General features: G+C 46.0%; 1 protein-coding gene across 1 annotated transcript; it reads right to left on the bottom strand.

Moving 5' to 3' along the window:
- Positions 1-2564: 2564 nt before the first annotated feature.
- Positions 2565-4297, bottom strand: LOC142071385 (uncharacterized). Its single transcript, XM_075126184.1, has 2 exons — positions 3658-4297; positions 2565-3069 (listed from the first exon to the last, which is right to left on the bottom strand). Exons 1-2 carry the CDS (start codon positions 4235-4237, stop codon positions 2603-2605), a joined length of 1047 nt encoding a protein of 348 aa, XP_074982285.1. The 5' UTR covers positions 4238-4297; the 3' UTR covers positions 2565-2602.
- Between the last annotated feature and the right edge of the window lie 8396 nt (positions 4298-12693).

The following is a 12693-nucleotide window of genomic DNA, read 5'->3' as shown; positions in this document are numbered from 1 at the left end:
TCCCTCCCTCCGTGAAAGCAAGGGCAGACAATCATTTCGCGCCTTTTTTCCTGAGTTACCTGTGCAGACGCCATACCACTGCAAGCATGGAGCCCGCTCAGGTAACCGTCACCCTATGTCTCCTGGGTGCTGGCAGACGCGGTACGGCTTTGCTGCACAGTAGCAGCAACCCATTGCCTTCTGGCAGCAGACGGTGCAATACGACTGGTAGTCGTCCTCGTCATGTCCGAGGTGCTCCTGGCCACGTCGGCTGGGAGTGCCTGGGCAGACATGGGCGCAGGGACTAAATTTGGAGTGACTTGACCAGGTCATTCTCTTTAGTCCTGCAGTCAGTCCTATTGAACCGTCTTATGGTGAGCGGGCAGGCGATACGGACTGCTAGCAGTGGTACTGTACCATCTTCTGCCAGGCAGGCAAGAGATGAGGATTGCTAGCAGTCGTATTGTACCATCTTCTGCCAGGCAGGCAAGAGATGAGGATGGCTAGCAGTCGTACTGTACCGTCTTCTGCCGAGCAGCCATGAGATGTGGATGGCATGCAGTCCTTCTGCACCGTCTGCTGCCAGCCAAAGATGTAAAAGATAGATGGAGTGGGTCAAAACAAGAAATAGACCAGATTTGTTTTGTACTCATTTGCCTCCTCCCCTGTCTAGGGGACTCATTCCTCTAGGTCACACTGCAGTCACTCACAGAGAAGGTGCAGCGAGGTAAATCTAGCCATGTATCAATCAGAGGCCAGGCTAACCTCCTTGTTCCAATAAGAACGATAACTTAGGTGCACCATTTCTTATTGGAACCCTCCGTGAAGTCCTGCCTGAAATACTCCTTGATGTACAGGCACCCCCTTTGTTGATTTTAGCTCCCTGAAGCCAACCCTGTAAGCCGTGTCGTCAGTCGCCCCTCCCTCCGTCAGAGCAACGGCAGACAATCGTTCCGCGCCTTTTTTCTGTGCGGACGCCATACCAAGGCAAGCATGGAGGCCGCTCAGCTCACTTTGGCAATTAGGAGCACATTAAACACCACGCACATTATCCAGCAGTATATGCAGCACCAGAACCTGGCAAAGCGATACCGGGCGAGGAGGCGACGTCAGCGCGGTCCCGTGAGTGATCAGGACATGGACACAGATTTCTCTGAAAGCATGGGCCCTGCCAATGCATGCATCATGGTGCTAATGGGGCAAGTTCATGCTGTGGAACGCCGATTCTGGGCTCGGGAAACAAGCACAGACTGGTGGGACCGCATAGTGTTGCAGGTCTGGGACGATTCCCAGTGGCTGCGAAACTTTCGCATGCGTAAGGGCACTTTCATGGAACTTTGTGACTTGCTTTCCCCTGCCCTGAGGCGCATGAATACCAAGATGAGAGCAGCCCTCACAGTTTAGAAGCGAGTGGCGATAGCCCTGTGGAAGCTTGCAACGCCAGACAGCTACCGGTCAGTTGGGAATCAATTTGGAGTGGGCAAATCTACTGTGGGGGCTGCTGTGATGCAAGTAGCCCACGCAATCAAAGATCTGCTGATATCAAGGGTAGTGACCCTGGGAAATGTGCAGGTCATAGTGGATGGCTTTGCTGCAATGGGATTCCCTAACTGTGGTGGGGCTATAGACGGAACCCATACCCCTATCTTGGCATCGGAGCACCAAGCCGCCGAGTACATAAACCGCAAGGGGTACTTTTCGATAGTGCTGCAAGTTCTGGTGGATCACAAGGGACGTTTCACCAACATCAACGTGGGATGGCCGGGAAAGGTGCATGATGCTCGCATCTTCAGGAACTCTGGTCTGTTTCAAAAGCTGCAGGAAGGGACTTTATTCCCAGACCAGAAAATAACTGTTGGGGATGTTGAAATGCCTATATGTATCCTTGGGGACCCAGCCTACCCCTTAATGCCATGGCTCATGAAGCTGTACACAGGCAGCCTGGACAGTAGTCAGGAGCTGTTCAACTACAGGCTGAGCAAGTGCAGAATGGTGGTAGAATGTGCATTTGGACATTTAAAGGCGCGCTGGCGCAGTTTACTGACTCGCTTAGACCTCAGCGAAACCAATATTCCCACTGTTATTACTGCTTGCTGTGTGCTCCACAATATCTGTGAGAGTAAGGGGGAGATGTTTATGGCGGGCTGGGAGGTTGAGGCAAATCGCCTGGCTGCTGGTCACATGCAGCCAGACACCAGGGCGGTTAGAAGAGCACAGGAGGGCGCGGTACGCATCAGAGAAGCTTTGAAAACCAGTTTCATGACTGGCCAGGCTACGGTGTGAAAGTTCTGTTTGTTTCTCCTTGATGAAACCCCCCGCCCCTTGGTTCACTCTACTTCCCTGTAAGCTAACCACCCGCCCCTCCTCCCTTCAATCACCGCTTGCAGAGGCAATAAAGTCATTGTTGCTTCACATTCATGCATTCTTTATTCATTCATCACACAAATAGGGGGATGACTACCAAGCTAGCCCAGGAGGGGTGGTGGAGGAGGGAAGGAAAATGCCACACAGCACTTTAAGCACAGCACTTTAAAAGTTTACAACTTTAAAATTTATTGAATGACTGCCTTCTTTTTTGGGGGCAATCCTCTGTGGTGGAGTGGCTGGTTGGCCGGAGGCCCCCCTACCGCGTTCTTGGGCGTCTGGGTGTGGAGGCTATGGAACTTGGGGAGGAGGGCGGTTGGTTACAGAGGGGCTGCAGTGGCAGTCTGTGCTCCAGCTGCCTTTGCTGCAGCTCAACCATACACTGGAGCATACTGGTTTGGTCCTGCAGCAGCCTCAGCATTGAATCCTGCCTCCTCTCATCACGCTGCCGCCACATTTGAGGTTCAGCCCTGTCTTCAGCCCGCCACTTACTCTCTTCAGCCCACCACTTACTCTCTTCAGCCCGCCACCTCTCCTCCCGGTCATTTTGTGCTTTCCTGCACTCTGACATTATTTGCCTCCACGCATTCGTCTGTGCTCTGTCAGTGTGGGAGGACAGCATGAGCTCGGAGAACATTTCATCGCGAGTGCGTTTTTTTTTCTTTCTAAGCTTCACTAGCCTCTGGGAAGGAGAAGATCCTGTGATCATTGAAACACATGCAGCTGGTGGAGAAAAAAAAAGGGACAGCGGTATTTAAAAAGACACATTTTATAAAACAGTGGCTACACTCTTTCAGGGTAAACCTTGCTGTTAACATTACATACATAGCACATGTGCTTTCATTACAAGGTCGCATTTTGCCTCCTCCCACCGCGTGACTACCCCCTCAACCTTCCCCCCTCCCTGTGGCTAACAGCGGGGAACATTTCTGATTAGCCACAGGCAAACAGCCCAGCAGGAATGGGCTCCTCTGAGTGTCCCCTGAAGAAAACCACTCTATTTCAACCAGGTGACCATGAATTAGATCTCACTCTCCTGAGGATAACACAGAGAGATAAAGAACGGATGTTGTTTGAATGCCAGCAAATATACACTGCAGTGCTTTGTTCTACAATGATTCCCGAGTACGTGTTACTGGCCTGGAGTGGTAAAGTGTCCTACCATGAAGGACGCAATAAGGCTGCCCTCCCCAGAAACCTTTTGCAAAGGCTTTAGGACTACATCTAGGAGAACCGCAAATGCCAGGGCAAAGTAATCCTTTCACATGCTTGCTTTTAAACCATGTATAGTATTTTAAAAGGTACACTCAGCAGAGGTCCCTTCTCCGCCTGCTGGGTCCAGGAGGCAGCCTTGGGTGGGTTCGGGGGGTACTGGCTCCAGGTCTAGGGTGAGAAACAGTTCCTGGCTGTCGGGAAAACCGGTTTCTCCGCTTGCTTGCTGTGAGCTATCTACAACCTCCTCATCATCATCATCTTCTTCGTCCCCAAAACCTGCTTCCGTATTGCCTCCATCTCCATTGAAGGAGTCAAACAACACGGCTGGGGTAGTGGTGGCTGAACCCCCTAAAATGGCATGCAGCTCATCATGGAAGCGGCATGTTTGGGGCTCTGACCCAGAGCGGCTGTTCGCCTCTCTGGTTTTCTGGTAGGCTTGCCTCAGCTCCTTCAGTTTCACGCGGCACTGCTTCGGGTCCCTGTTATGGCCTCTGTCCTTCATGCCCTGGGAGATTTTCACAAAGGTTTTGGCATTTCGAAAACTGGAACGGAGTTCTGATAGCACAGATTCCTCTCCCCAAACAGCGATCAGATCCCGTACCTCCCGTTCGGTCCATGCTGGAGCTCTTTTGCAATTCTGGGACTCCATCATGGTCACCTGTGCTGATGAGCTCTGCATGGTCACCTGCAGCTTGCCACGCTGGCCAAACAGGAAATGAGATTCAAAAGTTCGCGGTTCTTTTCCTGTCTACCTGGCCAGTGCATCTGAGTTGAGAGTGCTGTCCAGAGCGGTCATAATGGAGCACTCTGGGATAGCTCCCGGAGGCCAATACCATCGAATTGTGTCCACAGTACCCCAAATTCGAGCCGGCAACGTCGATTTAAGCGCTAATCCACTTGTCAGGGGTGGAGTAAGGAAATTGATTTTAAGAGCCCTTTAAGTCGAAATAAAGGGCTTCATTGTGTGGACGGGTGCAGGTTTACATCGATTTAACGCTGCTAAATTCGACCTAAAGTCCTAGTGTAGACCAGGGCTATGAGAATGCCAAAGCAATTTTTCCTGCCTTCCTATTATCCCAACATATATGTAGACTTTTCAAAGACCTATCCAGTGACCATATCATTCTATCTGAGTTCAATGCAGAACAAGAAGCATGTTGTACTTATTTGAAATGTTGGTATTTGTGAGATGTTACCTTATATTTTAATAGAATGTAGTCATCCTAAATGCACAAACTCCTCCTAGACTATTAGGAGCTGAAGAATGTGGCTATACAATATTGCACTCCAAAAGGATGGTTATGGATGCACAATAAAGTGACAGAGAGGAACTTAGATGATACAAAATATTAGTGACCTCTATACAGACAGGCAAAGAGAATATGACTTTATAGAATACTTGCCTGAATTTTGTACATTTACATGGAAAAGCTCAGTTAGAGGAATGATTCATTTCTCAAATGAGACTTGTTTTGGATACATATGTTTTTTCAGACAGGTAGCTTACCTAGGAGCTGGATCCATTGAAGTTAATGAGATTCTACCCAAGGACTTAAAAGGGCATTGGATAAGTCTCCTAATTACTCTATTTATGCATAGACCCTCTCCATATTTTAACTATCAGCAAAGCGGCATAGTCTGTGGATGCTCCAGAAACCTTCCAAGTTTCACAACAATCAAGGCTGGTCTATTTAAGCCTCTTGGGATTTCACCTTATATGACAGCTTAATTTATTGGTTGTGACATTCAGGGTATAGAAAATATCAGGGGTACATGTTCAGTGTATGCTGCCTTGGCTGACTGATAGTCAGATCAGAAGAGCAGATACTTAAAGTGGCTTATAACAGAAAGATAGCATCACCTTTGCTAATAGTTCTGTTATGATGGCTCTACTGGGTGGAAGATTTCTTCCCCAAATCACTGGAGAATTTAAAGAGGAGAGAAGGAAGGGTCAGATAAGCTCCTCTGATATGACAGTGGATGGGAGATGCCCACTACCATGATCAGGTGATTGGGGGATTTGAGCAACTCCCAGCAAGAAGCTGGGGAGGGAAGAGATCACATAAATTCAAAACCATTGTTATTATGGATACTGAATAACACCTGTTAAGAGTCATTCCCATTATAAGCACTTCACTCAAACAATATGCCCATATAAGGATGAGGATGTACTGAGAACTGGAAGAAGTTATGTAAACAAGTAGACACATGCTCTATGGAAGCAGCATAACTTTTCAGAGGACCGCGGCCAATTGTTACCACACTTCATTTCTTTAACTGATTAAAGCAATATTAACAGCAAACGTTTACAGCTGCCTCACACAGGTAGCATTCAGAAAAACGAAAATAGCCCGCTCAGTGTAAGGGAATACAGATGGGGCTTAAACAAGTAGGTGAACAAACTGAACAACAATGTTTTAGCCCCATTGCAGCTGTGGGTGAGATTGGAACAAGAGCACAAGGAATGAGAGGGAGGAAAAGGATACAATTAGCCTTCACCCCACTTTTTGCATGGGTCAGACATCGTTTTGGTCCTTGCACACCATAAGTGCAAAGGGCAATGCCAGTCCTTCTGCATTAGCCTCTGCATGGCCAGTGAGAAGAGCACGTGCACCACTTGCATAAGGTTCTAACAAGAGCCTCTCTGCATCTTGCTCCCTGAAAATCCCCATAGGAATTGTGCCTCCCCGTGCCACAATTTTTCCAGCAGATCCCCTCTTCACTGGATACCACCTAGAGTGAACAGTGTTCCCAAAACACAGCTGCTAGGAATTGTGTTGCCAAGCTGGAGGTACCCCAGGATCCTTTCATTCCTTAGGCTACCAGAGACCACAATAAGCAGAATGATGACCATATTCTGCTCCAGAAAGTGCTGATATTTGAGCTGGGGAGGGGAAATTCACCCATTTAGTACACTTCTGCCAAAAGCTTGTGGTTTACTGTCTGGCCTGTAGTAGGAATCCTAAATCAAGTTTCCACCCCTCGTTGTGCCAGGTGAGGAATATATTCTACCAACTCACGTCCTTAAAGAAATTTGCAGTTGGTGGGAAGATGTACATTGCACAGAGGAAGGACTGCATACAGCGTTCAGAGTAGCAGCCGTGTTAGTCTGTATTCGCAAAAAGAAAAGGAGTACTTGTGGCACCTTAGAGACTAACCAATTTATTTGAACATAAGCTTTCGTGAGCTATGCATCCGATGGAGTGAGCTGTAGCTCACGAAAGCTTATGCTCAAATAAATTTGTTAGTCTCTAAGGTGCCACAAGTACTCCTTTTCTTTTTGCACACAGTGTGTTTATGTGTCTCATAACTTGGCACTGGTGTGATTCCTCTCTTGGGAATTGTGTTATGTGGTGGCCTCTCTCAAGCTGTACAGAAGTCTATATATAAGAAAGGTGGAGTATAAGAAGAAGCAGAATCATATGTAGCAATTTCAGAGCTTCATGGTTAGTTCCTATGTCAGTTAAAGAGAAAAGCAAGCATAGCAGATGGTATTTAGCAAGCTGCAATTAGAGGTGGCCCCAAACCCATACTCTGGATCCCATCAACACAAACTTTGGAGCACTTGAAATCTGGAACTGGATCAGAATTTTTGCACCCACCGAAAATGCACAACAGCAGCTCCTGGCCCACGGGGCTGGGCCTGGTTCCCTGCTCTGGGCATTGTAACCGGGAGGGAACAAACATTATAGCAGCACCCTCAGCTAATAACGCTAATACATCCCATAACGCTAATACAGCCTGGGTGAGGAGGGGAGACTCTCTGGGGACGGGGGCAGGACTGGAGAGTGAGCCTACCTGGAGAGCAAGCCCACCCTGTACTCACCCCACAGTGAGGAACTGGCTACCCCTCATGCGCCAGGAGCTGTTGCTGCTGGGTGAATAGGGACAGGTTTACTCTCCATCTCTACGCACAGGCTGGGATTAGGGGTGCAGTGTTAGGGATGCTGTTGTTGTGCCCCCTCAGCAGAGGAAGGAGAACAAGGTAGTGAAGGGGAAGGAGTGCACCCACAGAATTGGGAGGCTCCATACAACACTGTTTGGGGCCCATCTCTAATTTAAATTTAATAAATCATTTATTAAACCTATTTTGGAATCTGCAGTGGAAAACATGAACACTCATATTAAGAAGAAATGTATCCTCTTCCATCATAACCTCTTTATCTAGAATACACTAGTGGTAGCGTTGGGATCCCTGGCTAAAGGAGAAAAATTCTCAAGGCACAGGCCAGGATTTAGATGACTCTCTCCTCTGACTGTTGCCCCATCACATACTGTATCATCCTTACTTCTAACTTCACCAGCCATGAGGAAAACAGCTCATTATGTCACTTCCAGCAGTGCACACAAGGAAAAGAAATCTTGTAGTTATGGCACACAGTGAGTTCAATTGGGTCTTTCAAGCCCAGCCCCACTTTGAGGGCAAGGAAGAGCTCTATCATCCTAGTGGGAGTCCCAGGAAGAATTCTTCCTCAGGAGCATGAGTTTCACAGTGCACAAATGAAGTATTTTTTACTTCTTCTCATAATACAAGAACTAGGGGGGTCACCAAATGAAATTAATAGGCAGCAGGTTTAAAACAAACAAAAGGAAGTATTTCTTCACAGAACCCACAGTCAACCTCTGAAACTCTTTGCCAGAGGATGTTGTGAAGGCCAAGACTATAACAGGGTTCAAAAAAGAACTAGATAACTTCATGTAGGATAGGTCCATCAATGGCTATTAGCCAGGATGGGCAGGGATGGTGTCCCTAGCCTCTGTTTGCCAAGAGCTGGGAATGGGCGACAGGGAATGGGTCACTTGATGATTACCTGTTCTGTTCTTTCCCTCTGGGACACCTGGCATTGTCAACTGTTGGAAGACAGGATACTGGGCTATATGGACCTTTGGTCTGACCCAGTAGGGCCATTCTTATGTTTCTCCCCTCCTGCCCAGCCACATCCTGTCAGTGGGTGAAACCTACCTAATGACCACAGCAGAGCTAGCCAAGGCCCCACTTCCCACTTGGGGAAAAATTAGAAACTGAGACAACCTAGTGACACTGGAATTGTGCTTGTCCAATCCTCACACTGAGACATCTCCTAGAGCAGACTATAGCAGAGGGCCTACAGCAGACCTGGGCATAAGAAGAGCCTGTGCAGTGGGACTTCAGCTTTCTGCCCTGGGCCCCAGCGAGTGTAATGCTGGCCCTGCTTGATGGACCCCCTGAAACCTGTTTGTAGCCCCTAAGGGGGCCCTGGACCCCTCGTTGAGAACCACTGACTTACACCAAAAAAATCTAACTATTCACATTGCTTCCAGTCCCAAGAGACCAGTCACTTACCCCAAATCAATTGATAGCCTAGATATTACACCACAGATAATGCCTATAGCCAACCCTGTAATAAATTACCTACATTTTATTAACTAGGAAAAAGAAATAGAGTCATTTACAGGTTAAAACAAGCAAATATACACACAAATGCAATCTAAATCCACAGAGCAACAGAGTTGTAGTGGTCTGGCAATTAAAAGTATTTTTCGGAGTGGACCCAGAAGTGATCCCTGGAGAGCTCTGCCTTAATTTAATGTCTCTGGCCCCATGAGAGTTCAAACAGCAAAGAGATGAAAAATCTTCATGTCAGCTATTTTGTTTCCCTCTTCCAGCATTCAGACTGGTGGGCCGAGGCCTTCTGCATGTTCTTCACCATGGGTGAATGGGACAATTAATAAGACTTATGTTTTATAATGGCCCACTTAATTTTTGAGAGACCTCCTGGATGGGTGGGGCTTGGGGTGATTCCTATGCCTGGGTTCACAAGTTCAGAGCAAACTTTTTCAAAGTTATAAAGCAAAACTTACATATTTCCTTATAGCCTGGAATACAAGTGCAATTAATGCAGGCAACAACTTACAAGCATTTCATAGAGTCTAAACACTAAATACATTCTTATGAGACTAATACCTATTTTGAACAAAACTAACATACAGATGAGCTGGTTTGGTTTCCAGCTATGAGTCTGTCAGTTCTTAACTAATGCCTACGGCCTTGGCCAGAGCTGGCACTTAGTTTATCAGCATCACACCTGTCTCTGATTACAGGTTGAGAACCTCTGAAATAACAAATGTTATAGAAAAGGCAAGCCAGCACACCTGCTCACCCTCTTGTAATGCAAGACCAAAGGAATTTTTCATGAAATATAAAGGGAATACATTAGAAATATGAACTTTTTAAAAAATTTAACACCATGCATAAATAACCCGTGGGACTTATTGCCCTGAAATATCACTGAAACCAAGACCTTGGTAGAAGTCTAACGGTTATATAAATTAATATAGAGAATGAGAACACCTACACTTACATTTAATTTAAGTAAAATAAATCCTCATCCATCAGGGCACAAAGCGCCCACTAACTGACAGACATCAGGACAAAGCTGGCTTTATGAGCAGGTTATTCCATAATTGTCCATTACATGGTTTCTTGAACCTTCATCTAAACCATCTGACACTGGCCTGTATAGGAAACAGAATACCAAACTAGTTGGATCACTGGTCTAATCCAGCATGGCAGATCATATGTTCTCAATACTTTTAAGGCCAGTATTTCCACAATTGGTCGAAGGTTCATGATCAATCCAAAGGCATCGGCTAGTTTGGCTATCCAAACTAACGAAGAGTCTCAGAACAGCCCTGCAATCAGCTGTAGCCAAAGTTCATGAATTGCAATGATTTACAGTTGATCCAACTCCAAAGAATATTAAAACAGACGTTTGAGATGGAAAAGCCTATTTGTTCATCCTGTCTGCCCCTCTGCCCCCTGGTGTAAATTCTCCAGTGTTGTGTTTTTGAAATGCCTCAGCCGTTTTGGATTACAATAATTCAGTAATAATCAGAATACTAAGGAGGAGTCTATCTTTTTACTACATATTCCATTCTGAAAGCTTTTTTATTTTTAAAGAGAAATACAAACATGCACTTATGAAGGCATTTTTTGCCGTCACTTTTGCTATGCTACATCTTTAACCACTTTGCTGCCCCACTTGTTTCTGTGTAGCCGAAGGATGGATTCTGACAAACAGTGGTAAATGTTCATCTGAGAAATTCTTCCGCCAATCCTAAATTGCAAAGCGTCGGTCCCCCTCGCAGTCTAAAAAGCCACACACACACACACACACACACACACAAAGACCAAAACAAAGAAAGTAAAAGCATATGGATGGCTTGGGCCTCCTGTTCCATTCTGAAAGATCTAAATAACTGATATGTTACTTGTGAAGGAACAGAATGTTTTGACACCTGTGCCAGCCGAGTACCAGTCCAAGAAGTTTCATAATCATACCTATTTATGGAATCAGAATCAGATGCCAAGTCAGGTGGGAAAATAAGAATTGGAGCTTAAGTCATAAATACTACTGGAGAGGGGAAAGTAATGCTGTTGTCAAGTTGTGAGTAGGGCAGGTGGGGAGTGGGAGAAGGAAATTAGGGAGGGAGATTAGATCCCACAAATAGCCAGAGGAGTCAGCAGGGAGATGGCTGTGGTAGAAGAAAAATGGAAGGTTTGCTAAAAGCCAGGGGTAAAGGAAATAAACTGTACACCAGAAAAACAGCCGGCCTAGTCACAACTTTTCAAAGCTGCACCAGCAGTAAGTAAAAACAATCAGTGTTCACCTCCCCAAGCATGGATGGGTGCCACAAGAGCGAATGCAAAAGAAAACACCAACCTGGCCTGTAGGAAAATGATGAGGTATCCTATCTGCTTTCTGGATTTCATGTGAATGTTGTTCAAAGGTGGGAGAGGGGAAGCACCTGGACACCTGGCTGACTTAAGTCTTGGAATGTCATTTACTAGGGAAAGAGTCACTGGAGAGAGGGAAACCAACAGAGTAATAAATTATTAGTAAATGAAAGGCTGAAACAGGAGAGGAAGAACCTAGAAATGGTTGATAGGGATGCTTTCAAACACAACCTTTCACCTCATATATTGTCCATAAGACTCTTCCAAATTCCCCTGAGTCCTGACCATTCAGTATTCCTTCGACACCTCTACCAATCTATGTTTCCTAACAGCTTCCATTCCCTTTCTTGACATCCTGGCCAAATTCAGGCACTATCTATCTTTCACTGCTCCCTTCCCCACATGACATACCAGTGCATCATTTTCACAGCCTTGGGGTGCCAGTTCTGTGCTGTGCATTAAAATTACATCAAAGATTATATGGATCAACAGAAGCTAGATTTTTTTATTGGGTTTTGCACATAGTTCCTCAGTGAATATCTTATAAAAAAGAACCATATGATATTGTAATCATGGAGGGTATTTGACTGATTCTAGCCAACTTTTTCTCATTGGTGACATATCCCAGCCTTACACTGCACTTTCCTGAGATAGATGGAGTATACAGGAAGCAAGGGGGACACAAAAAGCAAGAAACAGAAATGCTACATTTGGGAGTGACCCCTTCACATTGTCTTCCTCACACAGCTCCTCAGTGAGGTCCCTGAGTTGGCTAACGTTTAAACCAAAGCTCCCTGAATTCCAACAAATTTCATAAAATGTATTTCCAGTCCTGCTGAGGTTCAGACATTTAATCAAATACTGTACATATAGCAGCTGATAATATAATAGATAGCATATGGTATGATTTCATGTGTTTAAGTGACTTGAGTGTGGAAAATGGAGGGGGGAAGCCTTACATTTAAGAGTGAAAATTAAATAGAAAAAAACCCAATGTGAGTCACATCACAGTGTTTATGATTAACATTAGACATTGTGGGGGAACTGTAGCTTGTAGATATAATGCAGAAAAAAGGGGGATGGAGGGAGGCGAAGGGGGATAGGTTGGAAAGTTGTGCAAGTGGCTGAAAATTCATAGATACTGGTCAGAAGTCAGAAGGGACCATTATGATCATCTAGTCCAACCTCCTGCACAACACAGGCCACGGAATCTCACCCACCCACTCCTGCGAAAAACCTCTCACCTACGTCTGAGCTATTGAAGTCCTCAAATCGTGGTTTAAAGACTTCAAGGAGCAGAGAATCCTCCAGCAAGTGACCCGTACCCCATGCTACAAAGGAAGGTGAAAAACCTCCAGGGCCTCTTCCAATCTGCTCTGGAGGAAAATTCCTTCCCGACCCCAAATATGGCGATCAGC

Source organism: Caretta caretta, chromosome 3 (assembly GCF_965140235.1).
Source record: "Caretta caretta isolate rCarCar2 chromosome 3, rCarCar1.hap1, whole genome shotgun sequence".
Taxonomy (NCBI): Eukaryota; Metazoa; Chordata; order Testudines; family Cheloniidae; genus Caretta; species Caretta caretta.
Note: the sequence above shows the minus strand (reverse complement) of the source record. Positions and strands in the feature narration are given on the sequence as shown.